Consider the following 22,500-nt stretch of genomic DNA (forward strand, 5'->3'; position numbering starts at 1 on the left):
TGGTGGTGGTGTGTTAGTGTGTGTTGCGCTGGTCTGAGTGGATCAGACGCAGCAGTGCTGTGAGTTTTTAAACACCTCAGTGTCACTGCTGGACTGAGAATAGTCCACCAACCAAAAATATCCAGCCAACAGCGTCCTGTGACCACTGATGAAGGACTAGAGGATGACCAACACAAACTGTGCAGCAGCAGATGAGCTGTCGTCTCTGACTTTACATCTACAAGGTGAACTGATAACGTAGGAGTGTCTAATAGAGTGGACAGTGAGTGGACGCAGTGTTTAAAAGCTCCAGCAGCACTGCTGTGTCTGATCCACTCAGACCAGCGCAACATACACTAACACACCACCACCACATCAGTGTTACCGCAGTGCTGAGAATGACCCACCACCCAAATAGTACCTGCTCTGTGAGGGTCCATGGGGGTCCTGACCAAAGGGGACTAACAAAGTCATAATATTATTCCTGATTGGTGTAAATATGCAGTGCAAATACAAATGTGAAGGTCGTTGGAAAATGACAGTAATGATTCTCGAGTTCTGTGGGTGGAGCTGCTGGACTGTCATTGGAAGTCTTAAAACCTTGGCCTTCACTATCCTGGTTCTGAGGAACATAAAGTGCCATGGTTCAAAGAAACACTCTGAAGTATCAACAAAACAAAGCAGTTTATTTCTCTCTGAGCTACAAGAGATTTACATGACTGTACAGCTCCACTGAAACGCAGCCCAAGCCATATTTCCAAACAGATAGCCGAGGACAATGATGAATCTTCCAGGAGTCGCTGTCCAGCAAAGGGTGAAGTCATCCATGAAGTAACTAAACAGTCTGGGATAAGTTCCAGATGCCGACAGGCCTGTATAAACTCAGTTTGGTGTAGAAATCAGAAACAATGGATCTTTTATGGAAAATGTGCTGCCAAAGCATCTGCGAATTATCCCATTGCCCCAGTTCTGTTGCACGGTTACTCATATGTGATCTCATAATAATATACGTCTAGTGTCAGCTTGTTAACCATTGCTACAAACACGGATACGCCCCACTCAAACCCGGATAGTTCAGCCCTGCTAACTTACGTTCCATGCATGGGATAACGACAGGCCTGCTGTCTGTCAAACAGTGTTGAAAAGTGCCTCTAACTTTGAGCTCTGCCTTCAAGAGATGTTGGGCTGGCTTTGCATTTTCACTTAATTTGTTCCCACCTCAACTCAGCCCAAAGTTCCTCATGGTTTCCCCGGAATACTAGTTACAAGATCATGCAGTTGGGCCCACTGACCAAGACACATTACTGTTTACAGTGTTGTGTGAGCACCCTGACCACAGGACCACCGTTTCGGACGAGTTTCTGTGGGTGTTCTAACGAATTAAGATATTTGTGTAATTGGCGAAAATATCGCTGTTGTCACAAGAAAACCTCGTAAACCAAAATGATAACAGGAAAAGGCGGAAAAGAATGACTTTACTTTTACTTTTTCCCAGCAATTTTGAATGGACCAAATGAAAATTTGGTCCATTTTTCATGAAATTACACACAATGTAAAGAATAACAGATATTTCCACATTGTCAAAAGCTGATAAACGACCAAAATGGAGATACAAGGTTTTCTTCTGATTGCAGTGTTATATGTGTGTGTGTGTGTGCGTATATATATCCATCCATCCATCCATCCATCCATTTTCTAAGCCGCTTCTCCGTCAGGGTCGCGGGGGGGTGCTGGAGCCTATCCCAGCAGTCTTCGGGCAGAAGGCAGGATACACCCTGGACAGGTTGCCAGTCCATCGCAGGCGTATATATATATATATATATATATATATATATATATATATATATATATATAATTTTGGTCCAAATAGACCTCTGAAGTTGTGTTGTTATTCTGTGTTTGTTGTTGTCATCCTCATATTACAACTGTAAGCCGGTTTTATCGGCGACGGAACTGAGTGGCATACTGGAAACTGAAATGCGTCAAAGCTGAAATATTTTGTTGAATGGACATTTTTCCTTTGAGTGCCACCTGATCCTTTTTTTTTCTTTTTTTACATAATTTTTATGCATGAACTCATCCAGCAGAAACGACTATGTGTAAACCAACATTTCTGGGCACTAAAATGAACACTATAGAGTCGTGTTTCAGGTGTGGTAATGCCAGTTTACCACAGGACGGCTGTAATATCCATTGGGTGGTGTTCAGGTCTGTGAGCCTCATTTTCAGTGTTTACCAAAAAAATGATGTGATTTATTCTTATTTCAGCCTCAGATTCTTGGCCTTTGCTCATTTTCTGTGAAGAACATATAAAATAACCCATTTTCAGAGCTTCACTCTGTTCACCCCCAACACTTATACTACACATGTGGTGTTGGGCTGAACCTGCGGGGGGTAAAAGTGTGGAGGTGCTGTGTCCTTCACTCTGTTCTCCTCCTACATGGCCTGCTGTTAGTGTGTGTGTGTGTGTGTAGCTGCTGACTGGCTACAGCTGCTAAAAGAGAACCCTATGCTGGCCACTTGTGATATGTTAAACATCTGGTATAATGGCACCAGAATGTCACTGCTTCACCATTTAAGGTGGAATGGGAAATTTAGCTAGCCAGCTACCATGAGATTAGCATATTGTTATGCAGAAAATGACCATAATACATTGAAACAACGTTAAACTATGATAATATAGTGGTTATCATCATTTTTAGCATTTTTAGCGCAAAAGTTTCACATTTGTGGGTGTCTGGTCTCTTTTTTCTCATATCACTCTATTTGGAGTGTCTCTGAAAAGCCTCCGTTTGCTGAACCATGTAGCTCTAACACTTCGCCCTACTCCTCTATCTCAACAGCTATTGGGACGCCCTACCCCTAGACATGTCCGTGCAAAACAGAGGAGTAGGGCTCAGTGGTAGGGGCGAGGGGTGAAATGGGACAGGGCCCAAAGGTCTGTACATCCAGCAGGTTGAGAGTCACTAATGTGTTTTTAATGGATCATATGTAGCGATATAATGACAAGCATGGTGTCCATGTCATCCAGGCAGTAGATCCCTTTTTTTAACAGTTGTTTCTGGTTGTTAAGCCTCATTTGGATGTTTTTACAGCCAGTTGCACTTTGAGTGGAGCCTCAAAGTCACGTTTTTTCTACAACTCATCTGAGTAAACAGAGGTATTCGGGGCCTTTACAGCAGGTTTGTCCAATCTAATAAGATCAAGCCAGCATGAAAACAATCAGCATGATCATAAAGACTGATATGAGGGGAGCGTTTCCTATGTGCGCGGTGGGATCAGGAGAAGGTGGCTTTTAATAGGCGCACAGCTAAAGACTCCCTAATCAGTGTTTTTTGTTTTGAATGGCGTTGGCCGCCGCGCCGCTTCCTGAGCCTCAGAATGGGGTGTGTGGACTCTGATAGAGTGGACAGGGAGTCGGTTTATGCGGCGCGATCAGAGCTGGAGTCTGCATGGCACTTACATAACTGCGAATGACCGGTCAGCGTGAGCTGAACTGGAGCGGTTTAACAGAAGGATAGCGTGGCGTTGTTGAAATGATTTTACCGGCTAACGTTTTTACTGTTGCACTGATTTTATCGCCATAGTTCCTCTCCTTTAGCAGCAGACTGTTTTAATGAATTCATTCTTCTTGCTGCATATTTAAATTATGGCAGAATATTTGGAATTGCCATATTTGTTTTGTTGCGATGCTTAGTTCACTTGCATCGCTCCTTCTTTTATTAGCAGGTTTATTTTACTGGGGCTCTTATTCCATGGCCATACTTACTGGCAGGTTTATTTATTGGTAAATGTTTTTACTGGCATCCTTATTTATTGACAGGCTTTCATGTGCAATTAATTTATTGGCAAGTTGATTTAGTGGTGTACTTATTCACTGCCATCCGTATTTATTTTCAGATAAATGTAATTGCCATATTTATGTATTATTGCCATATTTATTTTGTTGGTGTGCCTATTTTATTGGCATTGCTCCTTCTTCTCTTAGCAGATTTATGTTATTTGTGTTATTTACTGTAACACTACTACTGTACTTAGTGCTTAATAATCAAGCCTGTATTAGTAAATATTGGTGTGTGTGTGTGTGTGTGTGTGTGTGTGTGTTTTCTGTTTGCACCTCAGAGTTGTTGTCCACGGTGATCAGACAGAGATTAGGTTAAATAATGCTTTCATATAATAATATCACTGCTTTCACTTCTGGCAGTCTTTCAGCTCGTCTGACACGATGCGAGATGATGTTGTTTTGGACTGTTTACATCTCCATCCCGAGGGAGGAGACAGTAAGAGCCACTCAGTGCCACTAAGCGCTTTGGTCTGTTTTCCAGCCATAAAGACTTGACTGTGTTGTTATGGTGTTACTGGGTGTTTACGTCCTTGCAGATTTGCTCTGGAACCCTAATCCTCTCATTTACATGGGAAGTAATAATTAAACAAAACAAAGACGGATCCAGTGCACAGCAGATTACGCCAACATGCACTGTGTAGGGTGTACAGGCTACGCATCGGTCAGAGCAGAATGAGGGGAGGACGGTGTTGTAGGGCTTTGTGATTGTGTTCGGTGGGATCAGTTTGCATAGTTTAGATAATAATGTATTATTAGACGATTGTAAACAGTTTATAGGCACTGTTTAAAGAACTTAAAGAAAAATAGTGGCCAGTTAGGCTCAGTAGAGGAGAACATCATGCAGTTGTGCCGTTCGCTGCTCATCTAGAACCAAGTCATACGTGTGGTTGGTGTGGAGCAGTGCTGGAGTCTTTAATTAAAATTCAATTGCCTCATTAGAGTCACATCTTTAGAGTCACATTTCTACTGTAAATCTAAACCTTTGATGAGGTGTGGATGAGGTGTGGATTGTCCATAGAGATCATCATGATTATGACTCAGGGGTGCAGTGTCAGGGCTATAGACCAGTACACCAGCACTACTGGTTGTTCAGCAGCCAGATGGCCCGGGAGAAGAAACCAGCCAGTTCTGGACGTTATGCTTCTGTATCTCCTCCCAGCTGTGAATGCAGAAAGTGGCTTGGGAGGGTGGAGTCCTTTAGAATCCTCCTGGTCTTCCTCCAGCCACAGGCTTAGTCCACATCTGGTAAAATGAGTTTACAAAAAAATGATTTGGGGGATTTTGATTTCTGTGATGGTGCTTTTTTGTTGCTTAAGGGTTTGACTCATGAAGTGGGTGTTCAGGCCTTTACTGCAGCTGACCAGTTGCCAGGCCACAAGGAGTTGCTGTGGCCTTGTATGCAGTGAGTTTAGGGAGCTGTAAAGTGTGCAACTAATCTACAGACATCACGCACGCTTTGTGCGTTCTGTCACAAGACTCGTACTGTGGACGCGAGCCACTCGCTTTTCCAAGAACTGCTCGTGTTACTTTCATTTCTTCTGTCCAACAATGCTTGGAATTTGTGGCTTCGTTTGCATTTAAACCTGTAATGTCAGTCTGGCGTTTCACTTGTTTCTTTCCTTCTGCCTTGGAGTGAAGGTTTTCACTCACCATCGGCTACATGATCCTCTGAAATATGTTTGGAACTGGTCAAAAATTCAAAATAACTCTTATATTATCTTATATGGGGGCAGTCGTGGGCTGGAGGTCAGGGAACTGGCCCTGTGACCAGAAGGTCGCCAGTTTGAACCCCAGAGCCGACAGTACATGACTGAGGTGTCCTTGAGCAAGACACCTAACCCCCAACTGCTCCCCGGGCGCTGCGGATAGGGCTGCCCACCGCTCAGGGCAAGTGTGCTCACTGCCCCCTAGTGTGTATGTGGTGTTTCACTGCCCAGATGGGTTAAATGCAGAGGAGAAAGACTAATAAAGGTCACTTAATCTTAATATTAATTTTGGTTCATTAGTATTGAATAATGCCTTACACAGAACTGTCGAAAGTCAAAGACCCCCTTTCATTTATTTCATTTCCACTCAGTAGAGTCATTATGATTTAAGTTATTTATTCTTTAAGAGATATTTCTGACATTAAGTATACAGTATATTGCTGTGGTCAGAAGACGGAGAAGGAAAAAAAAAACATAGTTTATTTTTAATGTAAGTCAGTGGAACCAGAATTTTTTTTCGAGTCATTTTGGGCTGTTTTTAATTTTTTTTGGTCTATTTATCATGAAATTTACACACAATGTAAAGAACAACAGGCCATTTCAAATTCTGTCAAAAACTGAAATAAATGACAAAAATTGAGATATGAAAGTTTTCTTCCGACATACTTAGAGAAAAGAAAAATAAAGCTAAATAAGTGAGGAAAAAAACTGTTTTCAAAACTGGAGTTCACAAAACGATGCAGAGAAAATGGAAGCTCCTAACAACCACCTGCAAGACCACCAACACCAGCCCCATCAGATAAACAGTAGATAAAAACAGACCAAAAAAAAAAAACAGAAAATTTGCAAACAAAGCAAAATTGTTTTCATAACAATGGAAAGACCACCTTAGAGTCCAGATCTCAGCATCTGACTGTGTTCAAGGTCACTGCTTTTTTTTTTGTTGGTCGAAAAACGAATGACTGGCTGTTTTAACTGGAAATGGCTGCACTGAGCTGTACAATGTAGATTTAAATACAAACTATTTACAAACTATAACTCTGATTTGTATGTTTATTTTGTGAAGAACACCAATAAAGCATCACTCAAGCAAAAGCAATATGTTATCTATTTATAGATGAAAAAAACTGTGTGGAAACTTTTGGAAGTTTTTCCCTCACCATCTATTACACGATCCTCTCAAACATGTTTAGAACTGGTCAAAAGTAAAAAAAAACCTGTGATATTAATAATTTTGGTTCGTTTCTATTGAATAATGACCGACACAGTACTGTGCAAATGTCACAGATTCATTTATTTAATTTCCGCCCATTAGAGTCATGATAAGTCGGGATATTTTGTTTTTTAAAAGATATTTCTGAGGAGATTAGATAAAAAAAAATAAAGCAAAATAAGTGAAAACAACTGGAAAATGGAAGCTCCTAACAACCACCTGCAGGACCTGGTAGACCACCAACATGGTCCCCGTCAGATAAACAGTAGATAAAAACAGACAATAAAACCCCCAGAAAATTTGCCAATCAAACAAAGAAGCTGCTGATGTTTTCATAACAATGGAAAGACCACCTTAGAGTCCAGATCTCAGCATCTGACTGTGTTCAAGGTCACTTGGCTTGCGAGAAACAGAAAGCATGACCAACTTTTTAAGACTGAACTTGCATAAACATCCCTGCAGATTTTCTTGAGAAGCTGAAAGTGAGTGTCCTACAAAAGTGTGGAAGCTGTAGTTAAGAGACACACACTAAATAATCTAATAAGTAAAATAATAACTCAATAAATATCTTTTTTGTTCCTTACAAAAAAGAAAAATAAAGCAAAATAAGTGAAAAAAAACAGGAGTTTCCAAAACTGGAATTCTAAAAATAGATACAGAGACAACGGAAGCTCCTAACAACCACCTGCAAGACCTGGTTGACACTAAAACGGGCCTGGCTGTTCTGACTGGAAATGACTGTACAATGTAGATTTAAATACAGTCTATTTCCAGGCTCCAGTGTGTATGTTAACATAAAACAATAAAGCATCACTCAGGCAAAAGTAATATACTGCTGTTATTCATAAACAAAAATGCTGTTCCTTCTGCCTTGGAGGTTCTTCCATTAGTAGCTTTTGAGGCTTTTCACTCACCATCTACAGCGTGATCCTCAAAATAACTGATATTAATACTTTTTGTTCATTTGTATTGAATAATGTTAAGCATTACTCAAGCATAAGCAACATACTGTTGCTATTTATATATGAAAAAACCCTGTTCCTTCTGTTACTAGCTGTTTATAATCATTTTTTAGTGTGTGTTTATAATCAAACTTCTTATCTGCCCTGACATTTGATTATCACTTGGCTAATTTAAGGCAATGTTAATTATAACCTTATTCATAATTCCCCAGTCATATTGGAATCATCTGCAGCTCTAGTCATCACCGCAGCCACATCTAACACTTCATTTTTAATTTCCTTCATTTTTAATATCATTTCATACCTTTCTAATTATTTTTATATTATTGAAAACATTCTCATTAAGAGACCCTTATTAGTCCCACATCAGGGAATTTTTACCTCTGCATTTAACCCATCCATGCAGTGGAACACTGGAGCAGGGGGCAGCCCTATCCACAGCACCCGGGGAGCAGTTGGGGGTTAGGTGTCTCGCTCAAGGACACCTCAGTCATGGACTGTCGGCTCTGGGGATCAAACCGGCGACCTTCCAGTCACAGGGCTGCCTCCAGCCCACGACTGCCCACAAATTTGAGCCCACGCCTCCAGGGAAGACTGACCGCAGCGCCTTAGACTGCTCAGCAATTCTAACATTAACTGTGTGTATCTGTGTTACAGGCAGTGCTCTGGACATCTCGGACGTCACCCTGATAAACCCGGATCCCGTTGTATCCTCGGCTGACGCCTCACTGCTGTGCGTGAGCAGCGACTGGACACTGCCCGGCACCTCCTCTCTCAGTCTAGGCCGGGGGTACCCTGCCCACCAGCAAGGCCCTCTCCCCTCAAAGGTGGACACACCATACCGCTCTGCTGCCAAGGTCACCTGGAAAACGCGAAACGACATATTTGGCGCTTTCTTTTGCAAACCCAAAAACTCGGACGACAACAAGGTCTACACTTACAAAATGCTGAATGAAGGTAAATGCACTTTTTATTAGCAGTGGTGAATCACAACTACCAGAGCTTCTGATCTGGCCGTACGTGTCCAAACGCCTCGATAATAAGGCTAATACTAAAAACACTGCTACAGTTATACTCATTTCAGCTAGCCCTCCTATAGGGTTCCCAGTGGTACGTTAGTGCGAAGTTCATGCACATGAAAATTCCTTGGCCATTCTGGATTAAATGTGTACATTTGAAGCTTGTAAACAATTCAGTTGGTAACTACCACAAGGCCTTCTGTTCAGCTCCTGAAGGCCTAACCAGTAGGAGAGCTTGCTTGGCTGTGGCTATATAGACATAATAGAGAAAAAAATCTGATTTTCCATTTGATGTTTTCAAGATCTTAGCCCCTTAGTTTCCAAGCAAAACTTACCAATGAAATAAGTGTCTTACTGCAGTACTACAGTACAGTACAGAAGTTCCTTTGTTTTCATAGTCATTATAATATACTTACATTGATGCTGAAGAGAGAAAATTTAGACAAATAATAATTATAAATGAGCTTATTTGAGTCTGTTTACACTTGTAATTGGGCGGCATGGTGGGTAGCGCTGTCGCCTCACAGCGAGGAGGGTCTGGGTTCGATTCCCCGGCCGGGTGACCAGCTGTGTGGAGTTTGCATGTTCTCCCCGTGTCTGCGTGGGTTTCCTCCGGTTTCCTCCCACAGTCAAAAGATATGCAGTCAGGCTGATTAGACATGCTAAATTACCCCTGGGTGTGAGTGACTGTCTGTCTGCCCTGCGATGGACTGGTGACCTGTCCAGGGTGTATCCTGCCTTCCACCCGATGACCGGAATAGGCTCCAGCGCCCAACCCCCCCCCACGACCCTGACGGAGAAGCAGCTTAGAAAATGTGTGTGTGTGTGTGTGTGTGGATACTTGTAATTGCTTGAAACAGTGGACAGTTTACTTATGGCTAGTTATCACAAAGATTTCCCTCTTTATGTGAACAACACTATTAAACCTACCGGTAGCCTTTCTATCACCCAGCAGTGGACTGAGAGGAAATCAGGGGCGTCGGTTACATCTCTTTATCATAAAATAGCTCTAGTGAACCTTGGATTGCTACTCTTCTACAAAATGCTTCAGTCATGGTCTGTATTTCACAATGTGGTTGATTCCAGGTGTGTCAAAATCCCTAACCACATCTGGATCCACTGCTATTTCACTCAGGGAATGTCTGGCTTTGGCTTTCACCAGCTCAGAAGTGGAATAATAAGCAAAAATGCTTGGCTTACGGCCTAATATCCGGCCTGCTGTTTATCTCCACACAGTGTTTGACCCTCTGCAGAGATAATAGGGAACTTGTTTGTCTTGCAGAGGCAAAGTAAGCTTTATTCTGGCAAACTGATCATGCATAATGTATTTATTCGTTTGGATGACTTGCCCTCATTCTGCACAATATCGCTGCTGTTGGGACAAAACTTTGGATCTCCATTTTTGTTGGTTTTCAGTTTTTGATGAAATTTGAAAATGCCTGTTACTCTTTACGTTGTCTGTAAATTTCACAGTGAATGAACCAAAAGAAACGACCGAAAATGACTCGGAAAGACGTCTGGTTCCATTGACTTACATTAAAAGTAAAGAATGCTTTCTCCTTCTCCTGTAAAGTTCATATTTTGGAGATACAAGGTTTTCATCCGAAAACAGTGATATGTAATTGATAATGGATGATTATCATGATATTGGTCACAACAATACTGATAGCAATATGCAAATGAGCGTATGACCGATCATAGTCTATCCATCCATCCATCCATTTTCTAAGCCGCTTCTCCGTCAGGGTCGCGGGGGGATGCTGGAGCCTATCCCAGCAGTCTTCGGGCGGAAGGCAGGATACACCCTGGACAGGTCGCCAGTCCATCGCAGGGCAGACAGACAGACACAGACAGTCACTCACACATTCACACCCAGGGGTAATTTAGCACGTCCAATTGGCCTGACTGCATGTCTTTGGACTGTGGGAGGAAACCGGAGAACCCGGAGGAAACCCACACAGACACGGGGAGAACATGCACACTCCACACAGAGAGGACCCTGGTCACCCGGCCGGGGAATCGAACCCAGGCCCTCCTTGCTGTGAGGCGACAGCGCTACCCACCATGCCACCGTGCAGCCCCGATCATAGTCTAATTTAGGTGAAAATAAAAACTGGCTTTAAACTCAGGATCACAGATGAGCTCCTTTACTATGTTGATCTGTAGGCGTCTGTTCATAAACATAAACCAGCCCAAACTCATTTACTATAAAATGAAATGGTGTTTGTAGAAATTCAGAAAAAAGCCGCGTCAGTCTCGACTGCATATGTGGACATATTTCTATATTGAGCTCTATTTACACAAAGTTAGGTTAGTTCATCATTTATGTTGAACAGACTCTCCCAAAGTTTTACGCTGCTGCGCTGACGTTGAACCGCGTGCTGCACTGGGTCAGTATGACCGACAGGTCAAAACCAGCTCTAAACAAAGTGACCGCTGGGCCCTGATTGGTGCTCTGGCTTTGCGCTTCTTTCGTTTTGACATGTTACGTTTTTATACACACAGAAACCAAAAGGAACGACAGATTTCTCAAAATGTAGGAGGGAAAAGTCGGATATTAGACTCTGAAATGTAGTGGAGTGAAAGGAAAAAGTCGTTCATATCACACACCCCTCATTCAGAGCTGCTGCTTCAGAGGACAGAGAACGATTCCGATCCAGATGATGCCGTCACTCGGAAACGAAGGCCCCTCTTTATTTAACTAGATTCAGTAAACAGCGTTAGCATTGTCCTGTCGACAGATAAGCAGTGTTCAAAGTTTACGTGGGATGCTTGAAAAGAAAACAGCGATTTTTGAATCCAACAGGAATGTGCTGAGGGAGGGAGAACGCTAGTATGGAAAAATAAATAGCCTATATCTCTGGACCCGTGCACTCTGAACTGGAAATGCTGTTTACGTCCAGCATTATGTTTTCACGCTGCCCCATTCAGACCGCAGGATTATTCCTGACACAATGAACTGCCGGTGGAGTCACTGTTGTTTTTAGCTCCTTGTGTCACCTAATAAAACATAAACACACTGAGGGGGTGAACGAAACGTTAAACTTCAATAGGTCCTGGCTTCCTGGCCAAAGCATTCATTTTTCTTGGCCCGATGGAAATCACTGCATTCGCATCTTCCTTCTGCTTATTTTTCATTGCATTCTTTTTGTCTGGTGATGCTTTGTGGCTCTGGGGACGTTCAGAAGTGTTAGAAGTAATACTGCAGCCGCAACTGCATCAGACCATCAGTTACCACAGATAATAGTTTCTGTTAATCCCTGTATTTCAGTGCTGGACAGTAACTGAGTAAATGTAATTAGTTTCTGTACTTTAGTATTTTTGGTGTATCTGTACTGAAGTTTCTCCGTTCTGGACTTTCTCCTTTCACTCCACTACATTTCAGAGTCTAATATCCGACTTTTTCCTCCTACATTTTGAGAAATCTGTGGTTCCTTTTGGTTTCTGTGTGTATAAAAACGTCACATGTCAAAACGGAAGAAGCGCAAAGCCAGAGCACCAATCAGGGCCCAGCGGTCACTTTGTTTAGAGCTGGTTTTGACCTGTTGGTCATACCGACCCAGTGCAGCACGCGGTTCAACGTCAGCGCAGCAGCGTAAAACTTTGGGAGAGTCTGTTCAACATAAATGATGAACTAACCTAACTTTGTGTAAATAGAGCTCAATATAGAAATATGTCCACATATGCAGTCGAGACTGACGCGGCTTTTTTCTGAATTTCTACAAACACCATTTCATTTTATAGTAAATGAGTTTGGGCTGGTTTATGTTTATGAACAGACGCCTACAGATCAACATAGTAAAGGAGCTCATCTGTGATCCTGAGTTTAAAGCCAGTTTTTATTCAACTTAAACTTGGAACTAAGTTGTAAATAAATCTGAAACTGAAACTTTGCTTGTGTGTAAAAAGTGATTTCAGAGCCACTCGGTTCTCCCTGATGGAAACTGTTTACCTTCAGTGTTTTGTGCTTCTGATCATTTTAATAGACGTCAGCGTCACTAATTAATGACGTTCTATTAAAAGACTGGTTTACCAAGAGAGACGCTGGAGGACTTTCACCTGAAATGAGTTCATGAAGCCAGTCTGGTTATAAAAATGATAACAGGGCATCAGAGCCAGAATTACTCTTTTAGTACTTTTACTTTATACTTAAGTACATTTGAAGGGAAATACTTTAGTACTTTTACTCAAGTGGAGGTCTAAAGGGAGGAACTTCTACTTTTACTGGAGTGATATTTTACCTTGGGGGTCTCGACTTTAACTCCAGTACAGGGTTTCTGTACTTTGTCCAGCGGTGCTGTATTTAGACAGACACTTGACAGAAGCTGCTGAATTCCATCCACAAAATAGTTTTGAAGTCTTGAGTCAAAGCCATTGCAGATGAAAGCTGCAAGTCTGTCAGAATGTTCTTGAGTACTTTGAAAGAAGCAGCAGAAATGAGTCAGAAACATGCTGAACTGTGGGATCCCACCCTGTTGTGGTGTAAAAATCCCAGTCCAAAAGGAGTTTTGCCAGTTTATTGGATGAAACCGCTGGACAAAACAGTTTTTATGATCATGAAGGAAATATGAAAAATAGAAATCAAGACGGAAAAATCATGCTAAATATGAAAAGTTTAACAAAAGTGAAATAAAATGAAAAAAAAAAAGGCTTGAGAGCCGTTAGAGCGCCCATCACCCCAGAATCGAGAGACGGCTATCCCTCTCTCAAACCTTTCCGTGGACTTTTCTCTCCCAAAAGGAGTCCTGTGTCTTCTCCAAAGCCACCCCCCCCAATTTTATAACCCCCACCAGACAAGCCCTCCTCGTCAATAAACTGTTGAAGTGTTGTCAGTTTGATGTGATAGTCGCCCCTAATCTATTTGTGTGTGTGTGTGTGTGTGTGTGTGTGTGTGTGTGTGTGTGTGTGTGTGTGTGGTGCCTAATTTCCTGATATCTTCCCCTTGAGCCAAACAGCCTTGGACAGATAAGCTCTAGGCACAATAGAACATCTACTCTAAACCCACACAGTGGCAGATTTTAAAATAAGGGCAAAACCTCCAGATCCCTTACAGAGACATCACTAACAGTAACAAGTCAGAGCAGTGTAGTCAGATTTGGTGGGAGTTTTTCGGACCACGTCATACATCGTGCTGCATGAGCGTCAGGTGAAGAAAGCCAGTGCTCAGGCCTCAAATGCAGGAGCTTTTGATTCGATTCACAGAATTTCAGCAACTGCCCACTGGCTTTTACTGAAATTGAGATTCGGCTCAACAGGTTCTCTGTCCTTCTTTCAGTCCAGGGAAACTTTCTGAAATGTTTGTGTTTATGACGGACCACACGCCACCGACGTAGAGTAAAATCTCGGAATATTCCTTTAATGTTATCTTTCAGCGGCCTTCCTTCCTAAAGCGCTCACAGTGACGGCCAGCGTTGGAGAGGATGTCGTGTTATCATACACAAGAAGGAAGGTGGCCCAGGAGGACACGGTCATCTTCAAGATAGGTACGCACCTAGTACTCTTCTCTTAAGTAGAGCCGATGGTGAGCACTCTGAGCATTCATCGGTTTGATAACACGTCCAAATGATTCTTCTCTATGAAGGGAAACTGGAAGCCTTTTAATGATGTTCTTATATCAGAAAGGATTCTGCTGTTATTACAAGTCCTGGAGAACGCCTCGTGCTAAGACTGCGGTGGTTGGTTAGTGTAGTGGTTAACACCTCTGCCTTCTACGCTGTAGACTGGGGTTCAATCCCCACCTGGGTAACCACCCTACACTATACCAATAAGAGTCCTTGGGCAAGACTCCTAACACCACCTTGGCCTTCCTGTGTAAAATGATCAAATTGTAAGTCGCTCTGGATAAGAGCGTCAGCCAAATGCCATAAATGTAAATGGAAGAATGTGGACGGAATTTACTTGATTCCTTCGGATAAGAAGTTCTTACATAGCAACTGTTGCTAAGTTGGACAAGCTTTACACAATGGGTCCCCTTTATTTTAAGTGTCTCTTATAACTGTGTAGTTAGAAGTACAGCTTAGGTAAAGCGTATCTTTCATTGTTGTAACAGCCGAATGTCTCGTGTAATTACACAAGGGTAATAAATGTATAATAATGCAGTAATAATAAGAATAATAATAAGAATTAATGAATGTAATTACATTGTAATCGGACAGTTATTAGAGACACTTAATATAAAGCGGGGCCACAAAATGTCAGATGGGTTCTGGCGGCAGAGCCGCAGATTTATACCAGCAGTTTCACTCCAGCGGTTACAGGCCAGTGGACCGCGTGCGCTGTAGGACAGCGTGATCGTGTCACGTAAACAACGTCCTTATAGGAAAGTTGAGTGTGACGAGCATCACATTCACATTAAAACCAGCCAGTCTACTCATTTGTAACGTCTCTGATGTGAATAGGATTTATTTGTGCTGGTTGTATGTGTTGCCATGCATACTGGCATTCAGGAAGGGTACCAGTATATGAATGAAACAGTGGTAACCAGTTAAACCATAAGACAAAACACACTACGAAACCATCAGAAACCAGGAGAAACGCTGTTTCTGTGGGGTTTTTATAGCAGGGATATGTCCTAAAGTTTACTTTAACCTGAAGCTTAATGTTATGCTTGGTTTAAGCTGCTGAAGGGAAAGTTTTACTCTGCTTGAGTAATGTAAGTGTACACATAAAGCCCCTGGGCAGTCGTGGTGACCAGCCTTGTGACCGGAAGGTCACTGGTTTGATCCCCTGAGCTGACACTACGTGACCCAGGTGCCCTTGAGCAGGACACCTAACCCCCAACTGCTCCCCAGGCGCTACGCACAGGCTCTGCTAACTGCCCCCTAGTGTGTGTGGTATTCACTAGTGTGTATATGGTATTTCACTGCACGGTTGGGTGAAATTTCCCTGCTGTGGGGCTAATAAGGGTCTCTTCATGAGCTACCCAGGCTTCATAAGCTGTTCTCTGTGTAATATTTACCCTGTGAATCTCTATATGCATTCAAACCAAAGTTTGTTTGAGACTAAAGCTCACCAAAAATGTACCACATATTCATTGACAACCCCTGAAAACGACTGAAATGTTGATGAGCCTAAACACACCAAGAAAAACCAAAACAACTGACAGCGCATGCGTTTGAAGGCCACTGGCTTAAACCTGCTGGAGTGAAACCGCTGGTGTGAAACTGGCTCTGCGGCTCTGCAGAGAGGTGTTGGTGGAAGCTAGCCACCTCCAGTCTTCTGAAAACCTTAAATCTTGAACGTCTAAGTTTGATTCACTATGGCTCTTTTCCCTGTTCTTAAAACAGCGCTGCAAAAACCGCAGAACGGTGCCAGCAAAGACGTATCTTTTGAGCACTCTGTGCCCAAGGAGGACATCATGGACACAGTACAATACACCATCAGCGACGTTGGAGCCTCGCATGCTGGACTCTACACCATCCGCTACATCTCAGAAGTCTTGTCTACCTCTGCCATCACCCACCTCATAGTCAGGAGTCAGTTCTTCAGCTTATACCTTACGCTGCACACTGCACTGATCTCTCTCTGTAGTGGTGTAGGGGTGAATCAGTGCACCACACTCACACTACTGTTCAAAAGTCTTCAACAGTGGCGTCTCTACATTAGGAGCCCCACCAGATGCCGCTGTGGAGCAGTGCACGACATAATCAATGATTCTCTATAACAACTAATAGGCATATGTATGTTTTTCTTTGTAACTAACTTTGTTGTGTGTTCGTTATATATGACCGCGAGGGCTGTTCGATACGTTCCAGATACACTATATTTCCAAAAGTATTCTATGAAGCTGAGTGACATCCCGTTCTTAATCCATAGGGTTTAATATGATGCCCTTCTTTGCAGCTGTAACAGCTTCAAATCTTCTGGGAAGGCTTTCCACAAGGGTTAGGAGTGTGTTTATGGGAGTCAGATGCTGATGTTGGACGAGAAGGCCTGGCTCACAGTCTCCACTCTAATTCATCCCAAAGGTGTTCTATGGGGTTGAGGTCAGGACTCTGTGCAGGCCAGTCAAGTTCTTCCACACCAAACTGGCTCATCCACGTCTTTATGGACCTGCTTTGTGCACTGGTACGCAGTCATGTTGGAACAGGAAGGGGCCGTCCCCAAACTGTTCCCACAAAGTTGGGAGCTTGAAATTGTCCAAAATCTCTTGGTGCTGAAGCTTTAAGAGTTCCTTTCACTGGAACTAAGGGGCCGAGCCCAACTCCTGAAAAACAACCCCACACCCCCCTCCACTTGGAGGTCTGTTGTGATTGGCTCTGCAGAAAGTTGGTGACCTCTGCGCACTATGCCCCTCAGCATCTGCTGACCGCTCTGTCATTTTACGTGGCCGACCACTTCGTGGCTGAGCTGCTGTCGTTCCCAATCGCTTCCACTTTGTTATAATCCCACTGACAGTGGACTGTGGAATATTTAGTAGTGAGGAAATTTCCCGACTGGACTTGCTGCACAGGTGGCGTCCGATCACGGCACCACGCTGGAATTCACTGAGCTCCTGAGAGCGACCCATTCTTTCACTAATGTCTGTAGAAGCAGTCTGCAGGCCTAGGGGCTCGGCTTTATACACCTGTGGCCATGGAAGTGACTGGAACACCTGGATTCAGTGATTTGGATGGGGGAGTGAACACTTTTGGCAATATAGTGTATCTTCCTGTACCAGTAGGCTCCCTATTTCTCCTACCAGTCTTGGTTTGGTTTGAGTCTGTCAGCGTTTGTCTAACCAAGTGAGCAGTTAAAATCACACGCTTTCACCAACCAGCTGCGGCGCCGATCTCCCTGGCCCCAGCATATTGGCTGAGAGAAGCCAATAAAAAGTAACACATTTACATACATCCAGACGTTTAGGAATACATAATATAACAGTATACATACTATAAATATATCACATTTTTCAGTATTCGGTTTGTCCACTCTACCTTTATTACACCTTCCATTCTTTCCAAGAGACCCACTTTCAGTTTTTCTAAGAAATCTGCAGGGATATCTTTCCACACCTCAAAGCTTCAGTCTTAGAAGTTGGTTGGATTTCCTGCTTCTGATGATCCAAATAAATGCGAAGACAATCTCAGTGACAAATTGGGAATCTTTAGTTGCTGCTACTCCTGTTAGGTTAGAAGGATGGCACAAAACAAAGAGAGGACAAACCAAATACTGACAGATTTCATATTACACCTAGTTGTTGAGGCTTTTGTGTACTTGTCTGTTAATAACGTTTTCCTCAAGCCCATTTTGACTGGCAATTGAATGACTATAAGGGTGGTCTCGAAAACACATTAATATGGTATGACGATTCATAACTTTTGATTGCTTTTTCTGTCCTGGGCACTTCACTCTAAGCTGTTGCTGGGTTGTTGTGATACTACAGTGAACTTTAAAGCCCTGTTATAGGTTAAATGCTTCGCCGATCATGCAGGCTGTGGATAATGACAGTGTGAATGACAGCTGCACTAAACTGTTAGCTTGGTTTGACTTGCTGATTGCTGCTGTGGGTCTTTTAATGGCAGGCTGCAGTGCCGGCATGTGGGGGTCCAACTGCACTGAGACCTGTCCAGCCTGTGCCAATGGAGGGGTATGTGATGACAAGACAGGGGAGTGTATCTGCCCACCTGGCTTCAAGGGGCCCACCTGTGAGACAGGTATTACATCACTGTAAATATACTAGAGATTTTAGCTGACATGCACAGTCAGAGGTCTCGATTACACTGAAGCCGTGAATGTTACAAATACTTCAATACAGTCTTAAAAAACATGGTTCTTCAAGGGTTCCTTGGTGAAGGCAATGGGCCTAAATAGTTCATCATTAGCATGATGACGTGGTCATTCAGATTGACGGAGAATATGTTATATATGGTTGTATAGAGCCTTTATGAAAATGGTCTATATAAAAACACACACATATACACACACTCAAAACACATTTATAATATAAGTCAATGGGCAGTTGCTGAATTCCATGAAAAAGGCATTCAAAATACATGACTACAGCAGAACTACAACCATTGTACTCTAAGGGCCACCTTCCTGGACAGGGGTTAAGCCTGGTCCTGGACTGCATTTCTCTTCCACTGGAGAATCTCCATTCAGAATGCTGTGTAATCCAGGACCAGCCTTGATCTCTGTCCAGGAAACCTGCCCTGATGATACGGCTCTTAAGCTGGCTTTACACGGCAAAACTTTTATGCAACTACTCAACGAAGCACGAAGCAATCCAAAAGAAACCAAATTCCAATTCAACACATTCAGTTACTCCAATAGTTTGGCAGTTTAGCAGCTTGTGTCTTTTGTAAATGTTGTACTGCTTGACTGTATAAAGTCATCTGAGGTGTGTTATTAAACACGGCTGATAAAGAGAAATATACGGTGACACAAGCAGCCATTTCAGCATCTTTTACTGTTCGTTGGTCAGATTAGCCAGGGTGTTGCAGAAATGTGAAAATCTGACAAAACAACCCAAAAACTAATTCAGGAGGAGTGCCTGGTTTCCTGTGATCATGTTTGACGCCGTTAAGAAGCTTCCACTGAATTGTAAGGTTTCAATTTTAAGTTGCAAGGTAGAATTTCCAGTTGCAAGATGCTTTAAACTGTGCAACTCAAATTAAATTCACTTTCATGTAGTTTTCAAGCTTATAAAGTTGCATGAGTTGCCCAGTAGGCCACAGATTTTCCTTTCACCTGATGGTGGTAGTATCACTGTAGACTCACAGTGGAATGCACCACGCTGTGCCTTCTGAACGTTGATGCTGCGTTCATTTGATACGTAAAGAACATCTACGAAACCTGAAAATCTAGACTTTTATTTAGATTGCTTCACAAGCTGGATTTTTGAGCACTTGAATAGGACTATATTTCATACATTAGTCGTTTTTTTGTTACTCTGATTCAATGAGTCAATGATTTGTTATAAACACTGACCGGTCTGCAATGCGCTGAATGAACAATGCAACAAATATCTTTTACACAGTGATGGAAAGGTGAACATGCACCCACCGTAACTCCTCTGGTGGTAGATTTATATGTCTGTAATTCTCAGAGTGCAGCACCAGCACTAAGCTCAGCTCGATTAGTTCTTCTACATTCTTCTACAATCTTTTCATATTTTGAAAACGGAATATTTTGAATCATTTGTGAACAGTATTTTGGCCTCTGGGTATTTTGAAACGGTCCAATCTGACCCTCTTTGCAAAGTTTGGACACCCTTGCTTTGTACGTAACGTCTGATGCCTATATGTATTTCTGTGCAGTGTGTGGTGAGGGTCGTTTTGGGAGGAGCTGTAAAGACCGCTGTATAGACGGCCAGTGCCGCTCTCTGGTCTTCTGCCTCAGAGAGCCCTATGGCTGCTCCTGTGCCTCAGGGTGGATGGGCCTCAACTGCAGTGAGGGTAAAATTGGTCTCAGATTAAAGACTTGATTTTTACACCTTTAACAACATAAAGTCACATACTGAATATTGCATTATAGAATCAAAGCTTATTTTTCCTTTATTTTTTTCTCCTTTTTTCTTTTCTCTTTTTGTGTTTTACCACACTTTGCTGTTTTTTTTCCTTTCTCTGTATCATGGTGAAGGTGCTATATCATTAAATATGCAACCCCATTTCGTAAAAATCTGGGATCCTGTGAGGAATCTAAATATATATATATATATATATATACATAAATATATAAATAGAATGCAATGATGCAAAGCATGTAAACTGTATTTTTAAAGGAAAATGTTACAAAGACGCAAGTTTTATTTATTTATTTTTTAATATAAGCCCCTTTTTAATTTGATGGCAATAACATGTTCAAGATAAGTTGGGACAGGGGCCTGTTTCCCGCTGTGTGGGAACTGAGGAGGCGCTGCTGTAATTTTGGAAGTGAAACGTTTTGCCGTTCTTGTTTGATACAGGATTTCAGCTGCTCATCCATTCAGGAGCTCATTTGTCATATTTTTCATAATGCGCCAAATGTTTTCAGTGGTGACATGTCTGGATTGTAAACAGGCCAATTTAGAGCCAGGACTAATGCACCCCTATATCATCATGAATACTGGCTTTTGAGCAGAGCACTGATAACAGACTGAATGGTTTTTAGCCCGGAGGACAGAGTGTCCTTCCCCTCAGTCCATTTTAAATGAGCTCGGGCCCAGAGAAGGTGGCAGCGTTTCTGGATCCTGTTTATATTTGGGTTCTTCTTTGTGTTTTAGAGTTTAACAGCGTTTGTGGATGCAGTGATGAACTGTGTTTACAGTCAGTGGTTTTCAGAAGTGTTTCTGAGCCCATGCAGTGATTTCCACTACAGAATCATGTCTGTTTTTAATGCAGCGCTGCCTGAGGGCCCAAAGATCACGGCCAGCAGATACTGGTGTTCAGCCTCGTCCCTCACAGACAGAGATTTCTCCAGATTCTCTGAGTCTTTAATGATGTTCTGCACCGTAGACGATGGAAAGCAGAAGCTCTTTGCTCTTTTATGTTGAGAAATGTTCTTCTTGAGTTGTTGCTCTATTTGGTTGTCCAGTCTTTCACAGAGCGGTGACCCCTCCTCCTCTTTACTTCTGAAAGACTCCGCCTCTCTGAGATGCTCTTTATACCCAATCATGTTACTTTTTTGGAACATGTTTTTGGCATCAATTTTAAAATGGGCAAATATTTTTCAAAAAACCAAATTTCTCAGTTTCAACATCTGATTTGTTCTCTTTGTACTATTTTCAAATAAATATAGGGTTTAAATGATTTGCACATCATTGCATTTTGCTTTTATTTACATTTTGCACAGCGTCCCAACTTTTTTGGAAATGGGGTTGCACTATATTTACTGACTTTTCTCTCTGTAGAGTGTCCACCTGGCTACTACGGCGCCGACTGCAAGCAGAAGTGCATGTGCGACAAGGGGGGGAGGTGTGACCGTTTCAGAGGGTGCCTGTGTCCCGGCAGACACGGCGCCCACTGCGAGAAAGAAGGTAAAATCACAACCCTAAAAACAAAAGCTTTCGTGGTAACATTGGTCAGCGCTTCTGATGACTGACTGAGGTTTTATCCCCTTCCCCAGACGAAGCTCCGGTCATTGTGAGCAGTCTGAGTGACACGGAGCTGAACTCTGGAGTGGCCTACAGCGTGAACTGCACTGCCCGCGGCCAGCCAGCACCCCTACATGGAGAAATTCTACTGCTCAAACCAGACAAGAACATCTTATACGTGAGATGCAGATCTTGTTTATTGTGAGGCAGCTGCATTTAATTGTATTGTTTATTTTTATATCATCACTATATCGTTTTATATCGTCCAAAGAAACCATGTATCTCGATTTTTGTCAATTTTTATTTTTTTACATCATTCGAACACACAAGCTGTCCTTTACGTTGTGTGGAAACTTCATGATGAATGACCCAATAGAAATGCTCTAAAATCACTTGGAATAAAATCTCTTTACATTAACTTACATTGAAAAGTAAGAGTGTTTTTGCTGTCTCCTGTAAAGTTACTATTTTGGAGATTTTTCTTTGGACAGCGACGCTGGATTTTTTACTGGAGTCATGATGTGGGTCTCTTTCAAACATGCAGTCATTTGACCAGGAGCGCCCAAACTTTTGCATACATCTGGATATTGTTGCATAATTCATTGTTGCTTTATTGTCATTTCTTTTTGGCCAGCCTGTGGACACAGAGACAGTGGGCTACCAGACCACCTCCATGTTCAAGGTCGACAATATCACTGTGGCCCACTGTGGGCGCTGGCTATGTCAGGTGAAGACCACCAGCATCCAGGTGGAGAAAGGCTTCATTGTTAATGTTAAAGGTGA

At 42.5% G+C, this 22,500-nt stretch overlaps 1 protein-coding gene across 1 annotated transcript in view; it reads left to right on the plus strand.

The window, feature by feature from the left end:
* tek (TEK tyrosine kinase, endothelial) overlaps positions 1 to 22,500 on the plus strand; it is a 61,407-nt gene that overhangs the window by 17,072 nt on the left and 21,835 nt on the right. The window contains exons 2-9 of the mRNA XM_017688044.2: positions 8,362 to 8,661; positions 14,096 to 14,206; positions 16,010 to 16,198; positions 18,227 to 18,358; positions 19,964 to 20,101; positions 21,535 to 21,660; positions 21,750 to 21,895; positions 22,352 to 22,496. Coding sequence (XP_017543533.1) covers positions 8,362 to 8,661; positions 14,096 to 14,206; positions 16,010 to 16,198; positions 18,227 to 18,358; positions 19,964 to 20,101; positions 21,535 to 21,660; positions 21,750 to 21,895; positions 22,352 to 22,496 — 1,287 coding nt within the window. The remainder of the gene's footprint in view (positions 1 to 8,361; positions 8,662 to 14,095; positions 14,207 to 16,009; positions 16,199 to 18,226; positions 18,359 to 19,963; positions 20,102 to 21,534; positions 21,661 to 21,749; positions 21,896 to 22,351; positions 22,497 to 22,500) is intronic.

The sequence above is a fragment of the Pygocentrus nattereri genome, chromosome 23, assembly GCF_015220715.1.
Source record: "Pygocentrus nattereri isolate fPygNat1 chromosome 23, fPygNat1.pri, whole genome shotgun sequence".
Lineage (NCBI taxonomy): Eukaryota > Metazoa > Chordata > Actinopteri > Characiformes > Serrasalmidae > Pygocentrus > Pygocentrus nattereri.